We start from the raw sequence: 17,590 nt of genomic DNA, 5'->3' as shown, positions 1-17,590 counted from the left end.
ATATCTTTTGCTTCTTGACTTTCATCGTTTTTCAAGGGAATTTGTGTCAACTCTTTTTATTCCATGGCTTATAACCGTGACTGGGATAAAGGAAAGGATAACTGGGGTGACAGTGGGGCATGGGCTACTGACAGAGGAGGTAGAGGAAGGGACGATGACTACGGGGATGGGAAGCGTAGGAAATTTAACAATGGCGTGCGTGGTCCTTCTGTTAAACTTATGCCTTTTCTCATTTGTGCTCATTAGGGATACGACACGAGCAATGTCTACCAAGAATACAGCTATGAGGCCTCCTACAATCAACAGTCTCAGAGCAGACCACAGGACTTTGCACACGATCAGTCTCACGACGACAAGCACCAGAAAGGCTTTCAAGGAAAAAAGCGTCTAGTCCCTAGCGAACCCAGTCCCCACGTCATCTTCCTAGGACTGGATCCTGACTTTTCTGAGGCGGATGTTTGTCGACGCGCTTTACATATCTTCGAGTACCGAGCTGAATCTATGCTATACTTTAGCTGCAGGCATACCTGTCCAACAATGGATGCAACATTGAAACGGTCACCATTATAAGAGACAGATCAACAGGCACTTGCCCATTCGTATTCATATTCATACCGTGCATTGACGTTTGTGGCCGTTGAATTTTTGAAGGTATCTCAAAGGGCTTCGGCTTTGCCCAGTTCGCGAGTGTTGAACATGCCCGTGCATTTGTGGATCCCATTTTCCCGTTTATTCAGGTCCCTCCACCCGCTTCGCACGGCGCTTCAGCGACAGCTACATTCTATAAGGCCCTTGAGACCGGCATTCCCCACAATGGTCGACGGGTCAAGATCGACTACTCGCAAAGTGCTTTGCCTGACAAAGCTCGTGGTCGCCAGAACATGAACGACGGCACGCGTGACATTGGCAATACCCAAGGGCCAGTGCTACTTTTCCGTGGTCTAGATCCGCTGTCGGGACCGCAAGCGATTGCTCAGGCCATGATGAACTCAGCAGGTCCCGGGAAAAATGGAGCTAAAGGCATGAAACGCATTATCCTCATCAAAGATAGGGTCACATTGGCCAGCTTCGGATTTGCATTTGTTGAGTTTGTCGACAATCAGGTAACGTGACGAAGAGTGATACAACATTAGTATCTGATCCTGGTTTCTTCTACAGTCCGCAGCTTCAGTGTTGGCTACTAGCATGTCTCCTCAGATCCATCCTTCAGGCTTTCGAATCTCTGACAAGCCTGTTGCCGCTTCGTTTGCTCATCAATACTCATTCCAACCAGTTGATCATATGCTGCGCGACGAAACTGCAATTCCGTCGTCCGTCAACCTGGGTGGTGTTGAAGGCGCATTTGTAAAGTACTGGGATGAATCTGCCATGGTCGCTGTCTTAGAATTCAAAGTGGAAGAGCCTGCGCAACCCCAGGTCCAACCCTCAACTGGACCTGTCAAAGAGAAGAAGGAAAAGAAGAAGAAAGGTGCGCCAACGAAATACTCCTTTTTCTCTCACTAATTAAGTGGGGAACTAGATGATGCCTTGCACAAACCTCTTGCGCCTTCAGTATTGCCTATCTCGGATAAACCTGTCACGCTCAATTTCAACAGAGGTGCCCTTGGAAATAAGCTCAATGTATCGACTGCAAAGGCTCCGGGACAGCTGTCACTGGGATTTTCTGCTGATGATTTCGCCGATGACGAAGATGACGCGGAGCCGGCAACCTCAACAGAAGATAACAAAGGTTCTTTCATATGTTGTCTGCAATTATCTGAGTATAGGAATTGACATTTGTCTTGTGGCAGTGACAGCGTCGAAGATGGTCGCTCCGCTCATCACAAGCAAGAAGGTTCGTTCGTTCCCGCAGGATTTATCAGAAAATTGATTTTCGGTCTTCGTATCAGACCGTCAGCAATATCCAGAAATGGAATCAGGTTCAAGAAGAACTCAAGGATGGCCCGAATGCCCATGCACCGGTTTGCAGATGTGTTGTGATGTGAAGAACAAGCAACTGATCATTTAGACTCCACAGGCCAATCCCCCGGCTGTTGTGATGTCGACTGTAGTCTCAACAGCACCATCCAGAGCACCTTCTCCGGAACCTGTTGAAACCGAATTCGAGTTCTCCGATACCACTGCTATGACATGCTTGCTTTGCGCCAGGCAGTTCAAGAGCCTTGATCAATTGAAGCGTCACAATAAGGAATCCAGTCTTCACAAGGCGCGCCTCTTGTTAATGCAATATTGTCAGAGTGAGCTAACGATTTCTCTCGTTGCAATCCATCTTTTCTGTCGTGTAGAAGAATTTCAAGGACGCTAATCTGAGAGACGTCGCACGGGAAAAAGCTGTAACTGCACGTCAGACTGCTGACAAGGCTCCCGAGCAACCCAAATATCGTGATCGAGCATCAGAACGACGTATTATGCATAACCAGCCTGACGTACCTTTACCCGACAATATTGTCAGTACAATCGGTAAGAAGAGACGACAAGTCGAAGGCCCGCCCCCGCCCCCTTCACCCCCACCAGTGGTCAATCCTGGACAGGATGAAGCAAATGTCGGCAACAAACTCCTGAAAATAATGGGTTGGAAGGAAGGTTCTGGGCTGGGCACCGATGGCGAAGGCAGGGTGGATCCAATGTGTGTATTACTTATGTTATGGCTAGGCCCTACTGAAACGTGTAACTCCAGTCAGACAAATATTTATGCACAAGGAGTAGGCTTGGGGGCCAGCAAAGGCAGGGAGTTAGGGAAGTATACCGATGGTTATGCTGGTTATGTGCACATGGCACAGGATGCGGTGAGTGTAGTCACTTTCGGCCAAAATCAATATACAACATGGTGCCTTGGTACTCATTTGAATACCCTACAGGCGAGAGAAAGATTTGGAAGCTAGTGGCCGCGTTTCTCTCAGACGCATCTCAGCTTGGATATCCTGTCCCTACTCATGATAATTTATGATTCATATGATTTGTACACATCGAGTGACCAAGTGAAAGTGAAAGTAAAAGTAAAAAGTAACTATAACGCTAGAAGCCACAAGAAGGGCGCGAGTAAGATAGTCAAGTAATTGCCTGATGACGAGAATGCGCCATTGTGCTGAGCTACTGAACCGGTAGTTGACGCGGACGGACCACTAGACCCTGAAGCCAGCAGAGTAGATGTCACAACAGGAGATGTAGGAGAGGGCGTGAAAGTAGCCACCCCTTCCTCGACTGTGAAGTAGGTTCCCTTAATCAAATAATCAGTAACAGAAGATATATTACTAGCAGAATACAAACGGCAATTAGAGGTCCAATGTTCGAAGCCTTATGAACGTTGTGTTAATGATAGATCTACATATGAGGAAAGCGACCACACCTTAACATAATCCGCGAGGTGGCAAAATCCTGGATTGTTGTTTAGGGTATTGGACCCCTGCGGCGGAGAGACGGTTGGAAACTGCTGAGCGTAAAGTAAGATAACATAACTGCAGGGATATCAGAGTTAGTTTCCTTTTAAGGAAGAAAATAGTAGTAACCGGTGTGGTCCGCTCCCTGACGGTGGAGTTGGACCCCTGTACCGTTCTACTTCCACGCCTGCATGTGTCAATACAGAGTGGTCTGTACAGACAATATGTAAACCACAAAAATCAGATGCAATTGGAAGCATATCCGTACCTTGTACGGTCACACCATTGACAACCCAGTGACAAATCTGACCCCGCGGGTCAGTATGTCCTGGAACCCAGGCATCCACCATCACAAGAGTGTATTTCTCATTCAACGAGATTTTCATATTGACCGGCGTGATAGTAAGGTTCGGGGCAGTTTGCGTCCCTGACACGGGGATGAACAAATCCTACGGCGAAACACAATTCACTTACGAGACTTTGGAAGAAGTTGACCTGGGGTCACGATACCGCCGCCAGTGTACGTTGCGGTCAGAAGCGCAGTAGGAGTAAAGTTCGCCAACAAGTATGGCACCAGACCAGCCCCTTGAAAATGAGCGCGGATAATTTCGATTCCTAGAGTCGTGTTGTCGGACTGAGCTGCATGCACGAGGGGCGAAGTGAGAAGCAGCAGAGAGAAAACCATGCGTCCAGCGGAAGGTATCATTTTCGAAGGGTATGTTATATATGGAGTATGTAGAGTTATAAAGAGAATGGTTCAGAACTTGGAATTCTGAAAGTCGAACTTGATCGGATCCAACATTGACAAACAAACAGTCCTTCAGTGAGTTGCGTGGTGAGCGAGACTAAAGCAAAGAGATACGATACAGATAAAGAAACATCTAATAAAGGCAGACGGAGGAATTATGGCACATCCGAAAAATTCGAGTCCACTGTTATGTCTGGGCTGGGCAGATCTGGTAAGCTTACTGTAGGAGACAGGGCAGATTGTGAGTCAACACCACCGAGGTCAGTCCTTCTCCTCGTCCGCCGTCGTGGCACAGAAGGGACAGTAGGTGACACCGTCCCGAAGCCATCGGCTTTGAGAGCGGCCAGCATATCTCGCGCAACGTCGACGGTGGTGTCAAGTGGAAGTACGAGAGGTCTAGCGTCCGGTTTTAGACGAGCCCTTCTTGCGCGACGTGTAACTGTGTCTCCACTGCGCAGCTTCTCCAGTAGATTGTCCAGAACCAACTCATCTTCCTCTCGTATGCTAGCATCCTTGGCATTCTGGCGCAATTGCCTTGTCTCTGCCATAGCTTGCTTCCGCTTCTCAACCGCAGCCTTCTCCTCAGCGGCGGTTTGATTCTCCATCTTACATTTCTGTAAAATGCTAGGTAATCCCGTTGCACCAACGTGTCAGGGTCACTGACCTTGTAAGAAGTGACAAAGGTTTTGAAAACCGCAAAGAACTCCGGTGATGTAATGTTCTTTTCATCCTCGCCATAATACTTGACCACTTCCGTGAAAGTAGTTTCCGCGTGATTTACATCGTCGACGAGATATTCTAGCCTCGACGTTGCCTTTCCGACGAAGGTCCACATCTGGTTGCTGAACCCATCATTTTGGGCTAGGTCGGTATGATAGTCATTCAATTCTTGGCGAATACGTTTCAAACCATCGCGAAGTTCGGCAAGATCCTTTCGGATATCCTGAGTATTCACTGAGGTGAGTTATGTCAGTTAATCTAGGTTTGTTGTACAGCAAGTGCAAACCTCGGTAAGCTTCTGCGGGTTTGGCGAGCTCGTCTAAAAACTCTTCCATGCTCAGAAAATGCTTGTGAATCGTCCGCTCGAGGAAGTGCAGTAGTGTGGTATTGTTGACGGATTTAGTGTCAACAAGCTGTAGTGAGATTAAGTCAAGTCGAGAGAACAAAAGAGAGGGATATACCTTGTTAATACTGCTCACTTTGAAACCAAAGGCACCTCCCTTGATTCCTGTGCCATTCATGTAATTGCCGATCATGAGTATGAGCTAATATATATATGTTAGGCAAAAATAACACTTTGCGCTCAGGACCTACATTCAGAACTTCTTTGAAATGCTTGGCATGCAGTAAAGCAGCTCCTGCTTCGCTCACCTTCCTTGCACCCTATGTGATGGTGGTGAATATAACTTAAAATGCCCAATGAACAACCACATACGTCATCCAGGAGCAGCCACTGTTCCTCGAACTTGCACTTGTAAAGCATCCCCTCTATGCGGGGACCAAGACGATCAATCTGTATGAGTTTGACCATGAGCCGGTCGGAAGGGTGTAATCCAGCCAGTTCCTCAGGCTCAGCGTTACGGTATACATTGAGTTTGCCAATCTAAACATGACTTAACCACCAAAGCCCGAGTATTTAATAGGAATCGCACCTGTTCCGGGGTGGGAAGGACGCCTTTGAGTTCGCTCAAGAAGTTTTCGGAGCACATCTCCTGATCGAATTGCTGTATGCGGCGGGCAATTTCCTCGGGTTCCATCTTCTTCACCCGCTGTATAAGTATCTCTGGAAAAGAATATGTGAGTGGTATTTCCAGGATTTTCTGGCACTCCAAGGACTCACCAACTCGTTTCTTCGTCTGTGGGTCAAGGACACTCTTCAACTCGGCTTGCCTCTGTCGAGCTTTCCCAGGAGGGAGAGAGTTGTCAACTAGAATAACGAAATAATGAAGATAACACACCCATAAGATTGATCATCAACTGCTTGGCTTTGAAGTCCTCCTCCATTTCCATCCACACTCCGTCAGATTGTAATTTGGCGAGCATTTCTTTCTCTTTCTCAGGTTCTTCGTCTTTCCAAAGGGTCTTGCCGACTTGCTGTTGCGGAAGCTTGTCCCACTGTAACTGCTTCATCTTGGCACTAGGTGTAAATGGCATATCTTTGCGAGCAGAAAGTAGGACATTGAGATTTGCACTGAGGAACATGGATGCTCGAGCTGAACTAGATGCAGAACTTGGGGCAGAAGTAGCACCCTTCAGGAAAGAGGGTGGCGGCGGAGGCGGCGGGGGTGGGGCACTGGGAAAAGTTGGAAGAGGAGGAAGATATCCAGGGGGTGGTGGTGGTGGTGGTGGTGGTGGTGGTGGCGGAGGAGCAGCTGACGAGGTAAATTGGTCATCATCTTTCGGTGGTACTGGTGGAGGAGGCGGTGGAGGGGGAGGAGGAGGAGGAGGAGGAGGAGGAGGAGGAGGAGGAGGAGGTGCTGTGACGTCAGATTCCTCAGCGAGGGAGGCAAGCAGAGATGGCGTTGGACTACCCTCCGAGACAGGTGGTATTCGACCCCGGGATTGCAGTTTTCTAGCAAGCTGTTCAGTGAAGGACACAGTAGTGGGTCCACGAGAGGCCTCCGAAGATCCATCCGAGTGAACAGAGGTAGGTTGGGTATCATCGGTGAAAGCAGTGAATCCACTGCGTGTGGATTGACCAAATTCGCTCTCCGCATCAAGCTCTTCACGGAGTGATGACTCGTTATCACTGTAATCAAGTGTGTTATCGTACCGAGGCGCGAGAAGATTATTAGCGCGATGTGAACGGGGTAGTGATGGTGTGTCATCGCCTGGTATCAGACGGTTTGTACGCCTAGGTGAGCGATTAATACTGCGAGGACTAGCGACAACACCATCTTCAGGCGATAACTGTACAATACCAATGAGCATTTACAAGCGTCACTAATGAAAAGATCATACAAATTTGGCATTCGCTGCAAGCTGATGGTTGATTTGTGCCCGTTCATCTGCTTCGTCAGCATCCATGAATTGCGACTCGTGACCGTTGAGGACTCCAGATATCCGGGGAGCCTTCGAATGTTGCGATCGGCCTCTTGAACCATTGGCGCCCCGTTGGACATCAGACTTCCGAGGAGTGGCGTCATCATCCAATTGGTCGTTTTCGTCACTTTCACCGTCCTCCTGTTTGGTATCTTTCGTTTTCTTACCACGCCCCTCGAGGATGCTGATGGTTTTGGTTCGTTCGAGATGCTTGTTCAGGGTCTCTATTAAGGTCTTCCGGTCCATGGTCCCAGAACTAGAGTCGAGGATTTTCTCGTAACCCTTGCCAACCTCCCTCAGCATTCTGAACAGTTCCATGATCTGAGCTTCCAGTTGAGCTATTTGTTCCTCATACCCGGCTTTCTGCGTCTCGAGTTGTCCTTGAAGACGCTTCGTGGTTTCCCGGTGAGAGCCAAGCTTCTGTTCGAGGAGAGCGACCTGTGCCTTAAGATGGCCGACGAGACCGTCTGAACCTTGTGACATCTCCTCTTCAAGGGCCTCCTTCTCAAGCTTCAGACCCAGAGCCTGAGAACGAGCTTCAGCAGCCTCTTGAATGGCATCCTGATATCGCTGAGCATCATTTAGCTGGCCAATAATCCGTTGAACGGTGTGCCCAAGTCTCTTCTCCGCGGAAGCAAGTTTCCCGTCCATGACCACGTCCGTGACCAGCGAGTCCAACAACTGATAGAGGCGCATCATATCAGGACCTTCCTCCCGGATAAGTAGTAGATGCCGCATCATAGAGAGGAAGTACTCCTTGGCGCCTGTGCTCTCCGTTTTGTGACGAAGGGCATTCCAAATGTCTTCAGGGCTATTGAGATCGCGAAGTATTTGCTGGTCGTACCGCTCCCGTAATTTTTGCTCATCTTCCTTCAGTATTTCCTGCAGTTCCGCAAGCTGTGCTTCCATGGGCTCAGTACCAATCTCGTGACATAGAGCAATGATACGCTGAAGACCAGCAGAGTCCATTAACGAGCGATGGTGCAACCGTACGTCCAAGTCTTCTATGGCGTCTAAAATATGAACAATCACGAAAAGGTTGGTTGACTAGAGACAAATTAATATTCTAGCTAGAGCGCAAGTAAAGCATGCTTACTGCATAATCTGCGAGGGAATTGTCATGTCCGGCGCCTTTGCGAACTTCTTCGCTAGCTCCGACCAGACTCCCCATCTTGCCCCTGCCCAGGAGCGCGCTCTCAAGAGACCTGAACCAATAATCATAATATCCGTGTGTCTCGCCATTGGCGCCACTAAGCGCTTCTAAAGCTGGAAATACTAATGAAAGAGGGTCTGTACCGTTGTAAATGATAGAGAGGAGAACTTCGCAGATCACTTTGCGATTTGGGAGATGAGGTGAATTGAGAGAAGACGCGATTTGAGTGACGACACCATTCAACTTTATAGCGTCGCGCACTCTAGACTAAAGCACCCGGGAGAATCTGAGCAATGAACCATGACGAGCAAATGAAAAATAAACATACGGCGCTGTTAAAGATAATCTTCAAACACTTGGCTATCTCACCCTCGAGGTGGGTGTCAGATGGGAGCCTATAGGAAGCTTCAATAGATGGATTTGAATTTAAAATAACGGTGCTACCTCTTGGAACCCTTACGGCTTATGTGCATTAGCGCCTGCGCCAATACAGATGCGCCCTGCAGCTCAATGAAGCGTTCAAGCCAACTAAACAGACCAAGGTTATCAGAAATTACACCGCAAAGGCTAACCTCCCACCTCGTTTCATGACTCTTTAAAGATACCCAAACACTTGAGGCCTGTTTTGCAGTGATGGTGTTGTCGAGGAACTTCCTAATATACCAGTCTGGTGTTCCCTCGCCAAGAGAGCCTGCTGTACTTGAATCACCCTGCTTTCGAGCCTGTTCCTCTCGAGTCTTTTCCTCCTGCCATCGTAATTGTTCTGCACCATATACCAACTGCCATTTCTGTTCAATGGTGAGGCTGTTCACCGGAGGGAGGTCGCGAGTCGCTGATACGTGTTCAAAGAGAGCCTCAATGTCCTCATCTCTGTCTGGCCGGGGAAGGACAAATTCTTCCTGGTTTGAATGAGGTTTATGGAAGAAATGCGATAGATGGCTGGAGTGAGTATCGGAACTTGAGAAGCGAGAGGCGCGCTCGGCTTCCGATGAAAAAGGCATAGAGGAGCCAGGTCGAAGAGAAGAATGAGATACGGCCGGTGAAGATGGGAGAGGAATTGAGCCAAAATCAGCGCCATTCGGACTACGTCTGCCTGATGAACCAGATGCTTCACTTCTGCGAAGTTTATGGGTGGGAGTCTTGGGTCGCTTTCCGGTGGTGAACGAAGCCACGGAATCATTGTAAAGAGTGAAGGAGTCTGCTGCACTAACACTAGAATCCGGACGAGAAACGTTGGTTCGATCCCGTTCGAGTCTGCTGCGCTGGTAAGCAGTGAAGTGACTATAATTCATCTCGGTCCCATTGTGAGTAAGAGTGGGGTTTGTGAGGGGAGCTGAAATAACTGGATTTGAAGATGTACCCCGCAAGCCTTGAGACACGGTTCCGACAGGCATTGGGACCAGAGAGGCAGGAGCAAGCTTGTCATAGGGAATAGAATGCTCGGAGAGATCACGACCTGTAACCGAGGACTGGCGGGGCCGTCCTTTCTTCCTACCAAATACTATGTCCATTGTTAAGGACGTTTCTACTGGGCTGAGCCCGTCGACTCTGCAGAGACAAGGGAAAGGGTATCCAGAAATAAAAAATAATTAAGTAGATGAGCACGTCTGTGCTGTTGTCACTAATGTACCAAGCACTAGTACATTGCCAGCCACTTCCAAATAAAGGTCAACAACGTGAGATTCTGAATCAGACCAAGCCCCTATATGCATTCGCCTTTAGTACTGACAATGAACAAATCACTTTTGCAACGTTACAAAATCTGTTACTCGCCTTGCATTCTTTTCTTTACGCACAATCGTTGACGTCCATCTCATTATTCTCATTGTCACCACTCTTGCTGAGAACGATCTGTTGTTCATCCATGTCTGCGTCTGTCTCAAAGTTAAGCTTCGGTAAGCACCCGCTCGTCAAACATATGGAACGCATGTTTACACAGTTCAAGGTACCGTTGTCATGATCATATTTGTCCTCATGGTCATGATCACCATCCTCGGCATACTCTTGCTTGTCATCGTGTGTATCCGTCGCCACAACGATCGCTACGCCTGCCACTCGTTCTCGAGATTTCCCCGGAGCAAGGAGAGTACGGACGACGATTCAACTGTCTCTATCACCCCTTCCCGTCCGACAGTCGTTGGTCTTGCCTCCACCAAGGGCTTTCCTATTATACATATGACTGTCACTCCACCTACCCCAGCGCAAGTTCTCACACGGTCAGACAAGCTTTATTCTTGCAAGAAGGATGAGGTGCACGAGTTGCCTTTCAACAGCCACAGCGATGACATAGTAGTGTATGGGTATGCTATATGATAATTACATCTATCAGATAATCTCATTTGTGGACATCTGTATTAATGGACACATTGCAGTGTAAACTAATTGCCCAGAATAGCGATGGACTGAATGCCGCAAATGAAAACATTCTTAAAGAAAACCATCACGAAGACGGGGAGGTATGCAAAAAATTGTTGGACTCCATGGGTCACGAGGTTATCAACCTTCGCCACTTGCCATCACCGCCGCTAACCCACAGCGCCCGTAAAGGGCTGGACTCATCCACTTTCGAAGCAAAAGCTTCCCCCGCTCGGATCAATCCCAACCGCCGCGCACCGCGCCAGAAGGGTGGCAACACGTACTTTCACTTAGCCACTTCTTGAACTATCCTTGTCGTTTGCACAACTCGGACCGCCCATCCACACTCGCCCATCGCCCATCACCGTCTCCACAACGTGCGTCGCGGAAGTCGCATCCAATCCAGAGTAGGTCGTTGATCACTCAGCTATCGCTCGAGGTCTGGAACACACTCCTGACAACTTCCCAACCACCTTCTTGTCCGTACGCCAGTCGCAGTAAACCAAGGCAGTCACAGCTTCCATGAGCCCTTCACCCGCCATCAACATGATCCTTCTAGATCTACCTGTCTCGTGTGTAATCTTGTCATCTGGGAAAGGAGCATGCACGCCAAAAAGCCATCCCATCACCGCTGAACTTGAGAATAAGTCTCTGTCACTGATCCCGAAGGAAGGGTGATGCAGCGGAATGACAGTAGACTTGAGGTGTGAGAGCCAAACCCATGGTTAAAGACGAAAGAAGACAGGATCGAACCAGTTGAACTTGCGAATAGAGATCCCAAGTAACCCACAGGGCGGACGAACATGGATACGAGGGACAGACCGGCGAATCGAAGGATGGTTGAAAAAGCAGATGCGCATTCGACAGATCAGGTCTTGGCGATGATCCCACCAACATAAGTCAGTTTCGAGCGAATGGCCTTGAACATAACCTGAACCTTCAGAATGACAACGGTCAGCAGCATCACAAATACAGTCACAGAACGCGTTAAAATGTGGAATAAGTTAATCATACGCGGCAACTCCGTAGCATGCCTCTGACATGTAGGGTAGGGGAGCCGAAGCTGCGGGGACGACAGCAAAGTTGCACCCATAACGCTCTAGCCGAAAGTCTTTAGTATCCCTTTCCTGTTCGTACCACATTCGCGACCAAGTGCATTCCAGACCAGGCTCCACCTCGCAGATCACCGTGAAGCCAGGATGTTTGCTGCGCACGCCGGCGCTTTGATGCTATGCACATTTTCCCGTTCCAAAGGACGACAGAGAAAACAAACATTGCTCACGGCGAGCAAATTCTAAGACGCCGAGTATGAGGAGCGGGTGATCCCAGTGAGACCACACACAACTCGAGGAAAGAGTCAAAGACTCGGGCTACGGGAATCATGTGCGTTGACCTGCTAAAGAATATGAACCACAAGGGGTGAAGGCAAAGGCGCAAGTCAAGATAACCGGTCTTCCAAAAGCGGCCCTGGGCAAATTGATCTCTACAGAAATCTGTGCGTGGCCCAGGATGCACGCCACTGGCAGTTAACCACAGAATGCGAACCGGTGCGTAATCCGCTCCTTCTCTTGAAGGTCACCAAATAAAATCCCGCGACACCTCTCTAGCACTCGTTCCGTGGTTCAACCTCTGCCCACGACATGAACCGAAGCATTCCCGGCACCACCTTCCCTTTGACCGCAGCCATGTCAGACGTACGAAAGTTATTAGCTTTCTGTGCGTGACGTCTAGACACGTCACGCAAAGGGTTCCCGAGGCGGCACATGCATAGGTCTGTGCGTCTGTGTGAGTGGAGGTGATTCCATGGTCGGTTACGAGCGCGTTCCGAAGAGGCGATGAAGGTGGTTTCAAAAGAGTTCATCGCAGGAGAAATCAGCAGCAAGCGGGCAAACGCCCAAGGCGTACATGGAAGACCACCCTCGTAACGCGGCCCAACCCCAGAACAATGCCGCTTGTTTGTGGTCCATGCAAGTAGAAGTGTATTCTCCCCGTAGTCGAAAATCATTAGGGTTAGTTATTCATCCGGTTAGGATGGATGTTGTGGCTGGAAGCAGCGATGAGCTCGATGGTGGTCTGGATAGCATAATGGTGCGAATGGTCCCCCGAAGTGGCCAGGGTGATTGGAAAATGGACAGCAGACGCTGGACATAGTAGAGTTTGGTATAGAGAAAAGAAAGAAGACGTGTCACTTGAATTTATTGACATCGTGTTGTTTGGTCGAATAACAACGCGTAAACTGTGGTGACGCCACTTCTCCCTCCGTCCTTGTTACATTTACATGCGACGCATGCAATGGCACAATAACTCTAGCTACCATTACCCTTAAAATCACATCTATGCTACATGACAAGCCCCTAAATGAAATAGTATCCTTTCTACATGCGTCCCACTGTACTAAACCATCCTTCACTAGGTCCTTCATCAGCGTTGTAAACACTTGTCTCTGGCCAGGTATGGGTCAACCACGCTGATGTCCCGAATAGCTGGCGGCACAGCTCCAATAAACCCTCTATGGTATCAACCATATCCTTCATGACCTCACCTTCCGCAACTGAGTAGGCCAGGGAGATACCCTGAACCGATACATCCGCGTCAATACCCCGTCGCAGAGAGGCTTCTATTCTTGATTCGAGTGTTTCAAGTGCTTGTCTCGCAGATGGGAGGAACTGCGGTAGAGGTTGTCGAGCTTGAAAGACGTGCTGACACGCAAACAGCGAGATGCAGATACAGGATATCTGACAAGGGCGTCTGATGCAGTTCAGCAGCCGAGTTCGTTGGTACATACAAATTCCTTCCGTTCTTTCATGACTGACGCGATAGTCTCCTTTCGGGGTATATTTTCCCGTATTTTTCTAAGACCAGTCATCAAGTCAAGAATCTTCTGTATTTTGAGGACAACTTCGCGGTAGTGGCGCATTGGTTTCTGCGGACGATTTAATTCTGAAAATTGAACCGCGTATTCAACCCTACCGGCACTAGACTGAGTTCGTCATTCATGGTAGTCAGCAGCGACGACGATCGATGAAGCGCATTACGAATTTGAAGTTCTAACTTTAACGTCTCTTGTTTGTCGTGCGGCGTAAATGGGTATATACTCCGGAACATCCCCCTAGAATTGATTTAGGAGGAGCACATCATGAACGGAGGATAACGTACTGTACAAGGAGAAGATATAACTGGCTGAGTAATCGCAATGTCGTGCTTGTCTGATTCAGAAACAACACCTTCTGGATGTTAGCAAATACGGTGGATAATAGACAACATTGTCATACTCGGCTGTATCGAGGAAAGACAATACTATTCATTGCCAACGCGGCGATGATGCCCAAAGCAATCATTGAGGCCCTCATCCAAGCTAAGTCTGCGCAATCGTAAGATATATTCATATCAGACCCATGAGTATAAAAACCAATACCTCGTGTAGACACTCCTGAATCCGGAGTTAGGTATTGGTATAGCACGATAGGAGGGAGCGTAACAGAGCTAGATAACGATCAACATCATGCAAAGCAAGTCAAACGGAGACATTACGCGACAACACCCAAGGACGGAATCCTGCTTTTCGTGACAAGCCACGTAATGGGTATATCAAATAACTGGTAACATTAGTCAGTAAATGCAGGGTGGTGTCAGTTCATCGGAACTATTTACTGTAACCATTGCCACTATGCCAATAGAATTCCTCCCGCAGATAGCCCATGTCTATGCAAATGCGGTTAGCGCGTGAAAATGATGGTATCGCAGGACGCACAATATAAGCATAGATAGCTCCTAGAATGGTCCCTGACTATCAAATATATGAACATGTCATCGCAGTTTTTGATCAAACAGGATTTACGAGACGCAAGTAACCAACGCGCCAGGTCGCTCCAGTATTGGTTTCAAGGACCCATACGTAGCTGATAATCATCCATTGGCCGTGGATCCACCTGAACCACTGAAAACCTAACATTGATGCCATGATAATGCATACTTGACCAGGGATGCGAATAGACAAACCTACTGAGTGAGAAGGAAGAAAAGCTGGAAAACTTAACATGGCCACCCCAATGGCATTTTTTGTCGCATGCTGCAAATGACTGGAACGTTGCATGTCGCAGATTACTCTTGATGCTCCTAGTCGAAGCTGAAGTATGGCGCGATGATTCCAAAGGTGTTGCAGTGTCACCGACAAGCATTGTGGGAGGGATTTTAGTGATAAGTGTGGGACAATAGGTATGGTTCTGGTGGCATGGGAATAGGAAAACTCTTGACTCATTGTCTCATCCTGTCGATCGACAAAAGCAACGCCTTGACGGACTTCCTCAGCTGATAGTGTTGTCTCTGCTTCGAAAGCATCATCGGTTATAGGTGCCCCATATTCCTCCATTATGAAAGTTCGGGGCGCAACGCCAAGCCATTGCCATGTCAATCGCGGGAGCCAGAAGCGAAATCGAGAAACTTCGTGATGTGCGGCAATGCTCTGAGCTACTTGCAGTATGTGGCTCATGTCGTAGGCCATCTGACTCCATTATTGACGTGTTTAGCTCATGATGATAAGATCACTTGCCTGTAACAATGATGTTACGAACAGGCACTGATGATGGAGATGCGAAGGAACAATTGAGCCAGATGGGGAAATCGATTCTTCGCTCCATGTTTGAATAGTGTTACGCAACTCGGTTTTTGCAGTGTACCATGTGAGATTGAGATTGATGGCAGCCGCAGTAACTGCATCTCTCTCTGTACGCAATGACTTGTGCCATAGGGAGGTATGTGTATACACGCCGAGCACTAGATCTTCGACTGCTTTGATTGAGGTCATAATGGTTTTACTAAGCTCCGTTGCTGAAGCCTCGAAGGAAGAGGATGAAGTACAGTGGGATTCGTTGGCCGAGTCGTTTTGACCTGGCTGAGGGACCATTCCCCAGGATAATTCACGCCGCAAGTGTTCAACCATGCCCAGGAGAGGCTTGAGGGACTTCACTAGTATGGAATGTCAACATATGGAAAATGGGCACGTGAACAGGATGCTCACCGCTAACGCGCCCAACACGGAGTTCAAAAGCTGCTTGACAGTACATTTCATTCAGTATCACAGACTGGTGGACCAACTCTCCGTGTAAATCCTTCAATTCAGCAATTTGCTGGGAGGAAGGATGAGTAAATGGATTATCCATGCCCACGGATAAGCATCGATGGATAGTTCTCAATGTTGACGCGACTTCTTCAATAAGATGAGTTGAGGACCAATGTAAAATCAACATGCTAGAAAACAAGCAAACAGACGCGGCTGTCACGGTGATCCATAAAAAACCGCCCGAGTCTGAGAGGACGGCCTGAGTGATTGTCAATCTACGTTTAAAGGGAAGGGCACAGCAACATACAGAGGTTATTCCAATATTGTCAGTCAACAGCCATATGGACACAAAACACGATATCCGCGCAGATAAATGAAGACGAGGAAGTCGGCTTTTCGCCCAACCAGCTTTCAGGATAACTTGTTAGTTGTGTCTCTATAGGATGCGGCGGAAGACAAACCGAAAAAGCTGATTATCACAAGGAATACGGCTGGTATGAAACGGGATGTTACCGATCCCTCCTGCGGAATAGTTGCAAGGTATTTGGCGAAGGTCGATACGCCAATACCTGCCAGGGCCCCCGTGATGTTTATAATAGTGATTTCAAGCTGCTGCGCCAGATCCTCTTGGACAGAGAATACGAGCTCTTTCAAGCTCAACACAAGGAAAGCCGACGATCCCCCCAAGTGGGAAAACGGATGAATGGTGACGAAAAGTACGCAGAGAAAGTAGAAACGACCCGGGCCAATGCACGACGGGAGATACGTTCTATTACAAACTTATACAGCATCCGAGTTGACTTGTGTATGAAGACAAGTGAAAAGACTATACCTGAAATGAGATCTTATAAAGGGCTCCGCATGCCTTCAAGTCACAGCCAAATTTTTTCTTGCATAAACTAAGAGTAAACGCAAGCTGGCAGGAGTCAGCCAAGAGTTGTACCCTGAGTCCCCCAGCTGTCCAGACTTGAACTGACCTTTAAATATATTTGACCTGCATACTGGATCCGAGTCCGCGTCAATTGAGCCACGGAATTTAAATTGCGTCGGGCTTCACAGTCCCATGGACTACAGGATGGGCCAAAAAAACCGGTTTCGAGTCAATTGAACTCGGATTGTCTTCAGTCACTGCAACGTTCAAAGTTCAAGCGTTCACTCCTTGCAACGTGTTTGTATGTATTTGGTGCGTGTGGCATGTCATGAAAGGGGTCCTGAGTAGACTAGTACTAGAACGTTTAATGTCCTTCATAGAGTTCAGGACAGAATGGATATATAAAAAACCCTAACCAGTTAACAGCTGTCACGCTTCGTCGGATCGACCTCAGATGATGATCCGGCATATACGCAGGCATGTATTCCAGTGCTTATCGATACCCCCCTTTGAGCTGATAGTTTGGTCTTGGTGACATCCCAAGGCTTCCAATCGTATAGTAGCTCCGGCCTCATCGGTAGACTTCATTGCACGAATTTCCCACCTTCCCTGCAGGTATTCAGGTGAATCATGTTATGATTTATGTTCGACCAGTTGACAAGGCCAAATAGTATAGGCTCGAATTGTATTGCTGTCCGCATTGTTGGTTTAGAATACGCCAAGGTCTACGGCAATGAGCTCTTGTCTTTCCGAAATCTCAGTGATGTTTGTAGGTACTTCGCCGACTGCACCCAGCAAGTTGAGTATTCATTATGTTGCTGAAAACACTAGATATCATAATCCTCTCTCGTAATTGTTCCGTGAGGACAGGTCACACGGCAAACGTTCACTATGCAGCAGGCTAGGTAAGGTTCAGGTACTATGTAAGTATAGCTAGGTTACGGTAACGGACCTGAATTGCTTAGCGCGCGCTTAATACTTACAT

At 48.2% G+C, this 17,590-nt stretch overlaps 5 protein-coding genes across 5 annotated transcripts; 2 read left to right on the top strand and 3 right to left on the bottom strand.

Moving 5' to 3' along the window:
- The first annotated feature begins 18 nt into the window (after positions 1-18).
- On the top strand, positions 19-2,977 carry F5147DRAFT_676957 (uncharacterized protein). Its single transcript, XM_041436082.1, has 12 exons — positions 19-195; positions 247-456; positions 516-585; positions 652-1,103; positions 1,159-1,468; positions 1,520-1,729; positions 1,791-1,834; positions 1,890-1,961; positions 2,018-2,206; positions 2,286-2,626; positions 2,678-2,786; positions 2,859-2,977. The coding sequence occupies exons 1-12, from the start codon at positions 64-66 to the stop codon at positions 2,880-2,882; spliced, it is 2,163 nt and encodes a 720-aa protein (XP_041297058.1). The 5' UTR covers positions 19-63; the 3' UTR covers positions 2,883-2,977.
- On the bottom strand, positions 2,945-4,308 carry F5147DRAFT_415297 (phosphatidylethanolamine-binding protein). Its single transcript, XM_041429702.1, has 6 exons — positions 3,852-4,308; positions 3,646-3,804; positions 3,507-3,588; positions 3,347-3,455; positions 3,268-3,294; positions 2,945-3,217 (listed from the first exon to the last, which is right to left on the bottom strand). The coding sequence occupies exons 1-6, from the start codon at positions 4,081-4,083 to the stop codon at positions 3,008-3,010; spliced, it is 819 nt and encodes a 272-aa protein (XP_041297057.1). The 5' UTR covers positions 4,084-4,308; the 3' UTR covers positions 2,945-3,007.
- On the bottom strand, positions 4,281-9,831 carry F5147DRAFT_569754 (uncharacterized protein; the record flags this gene model as incomplete). Its single annotated transcript, XM_041430963.1, has 16 exons — positions 4,281-4,739; positions 4,790-5,079; positions 5,132-5,258; positions 5,307-5,390; positions 5,440-5,508; positions 5,561-5,728; positions 5,778-5,908; positions 5,966-6,025; positions 6,084-6,338; positions 6,738-7,035; positions 7,087-7,197; positions 7,246-8,214; positions 8,264-8,587; positions 8,649-8,715; positions 8,765-8,848; positions 8,900-9,831. 16 exons carry the CDS (start codon positions 9,829-9,831, stop codon positions 4,281-4,283), a joined length of 4,428 nt encoding a protein of 1,475 aa, XP_041297056.1.
- Positions 9,832-10,052: 221 nt separating this feature from the next.
- Positions 10,053-10,980, top strand: F5147DRAFT_834392 (uncharacterized protein; the record flags this gene model as incomplete). The annotated part of the gene is made up of 3 exons (XM_041443907.1): positions 10,053-10,215; positions 10,266-10,620; positions 10,716-10,980. Exons 1-3 carry the CDS (start codon positions 10,185-10,187, stop codon positions 10,978-10,980), a joined length of 651 nt encoding a protein of 216 aa, XP_041297055.1. The 5' UTR covers positions 10,053-10,184.
- Positions 10,981-12,970: 1,990 nt separating this feature from the next.
- F5147DRAFT_676941 (uncharacterized protein) lies at positions 12,971-16,514 on the bottom strand (the record flags this gene model as incomplete). Its single annotated transcript, XM_041436081.1, has 14 exons — positions 12,971-13,598; positions 13,646-13,784; positions 13,832-13,899; positions 13,948-14,036; positions 14,091-14,158; positions 14,207-14,271; positions 14,327-14,377; positions 14,427-14,462; positions 14,514-14,620; positions 14,675-15,176; positions 15,225-15,640; positions 15,693-15,993; positions 16,042-16,142; positions 16,196-16,514. Coding segments are annotated over 14 exons (2,427 nt in total), but the record flags the coding sequence as incomplete, so codon positions are not given.
- Positions 16,515-17,590: the final 1,076 nt, after the last annotated feature.

The sequence above is a fragment of the Suillus discolor genome, assembly GCF_016758755.1.
Source record: "Suillus discolor strain FC423 chromosome Unknown F5147scaffold_8, whole genome shotgun sequence".
Classification (NCBI taxonomy): domain Eukaryota; kingdom Fungi; phylum Basidiomycota; class Agaricomycetes; order Boletales; family Suillaceae; genus Suillus; species Suillus discolor.
The sequence above is the reverse complement of the archived record's forward strand: the minus strand, read 5'-3'. Positions and strand labels throughout refer to the sequence as shown.

Excerpts from the sequence above, each read along its gene's own strand:
- F5147DRAFT_676957 (XM_041436082.1), top strand. The coding sequence starts at position 64 with ATGGCTTATAACCGTGACTGGGATAAAGGAAAGGATAACTGGGGTGAC. Across the intron at positions 1,104-1,158 it reads TTGAGTTTGTCGACAATCAG|TCCGCAGCTTCAGTGTTGGC; the intron begins GTAACGTGACGA and ends TTTCTTCTACAG. Across the intron at positions 2,787-2,858 it reads TGCACATGGCACAGGATGCG|GCGAGAGAAAGATTTGGAAG; the intron begins GTGAGTGTAGTC and ends AATACCCTACAG.
- F5147DRAFT_415297 (XM_041429702.1), bottom strand. The coding sequence starts at position 4,083 with ATGATACCTTCCGCTGGACGCATGGTTTTCTCTCTGCTGCTTCTCACT. Across the intron at positions 3,589-3,645 it reads CAATGGTGTGACCGTACAAG|ACCACTCTGTATTGACACAT; the intron begins GTACGGATATGC and ends TTGTCTGTACAG. Across the intron at positions 3,218-3,267 it reads ACATTGGACCTCTAATTGCC|GGAACCTACTTCACAGTCGA; the intron begins GTTTGTATTCTG and ends TATTTGATTAAG.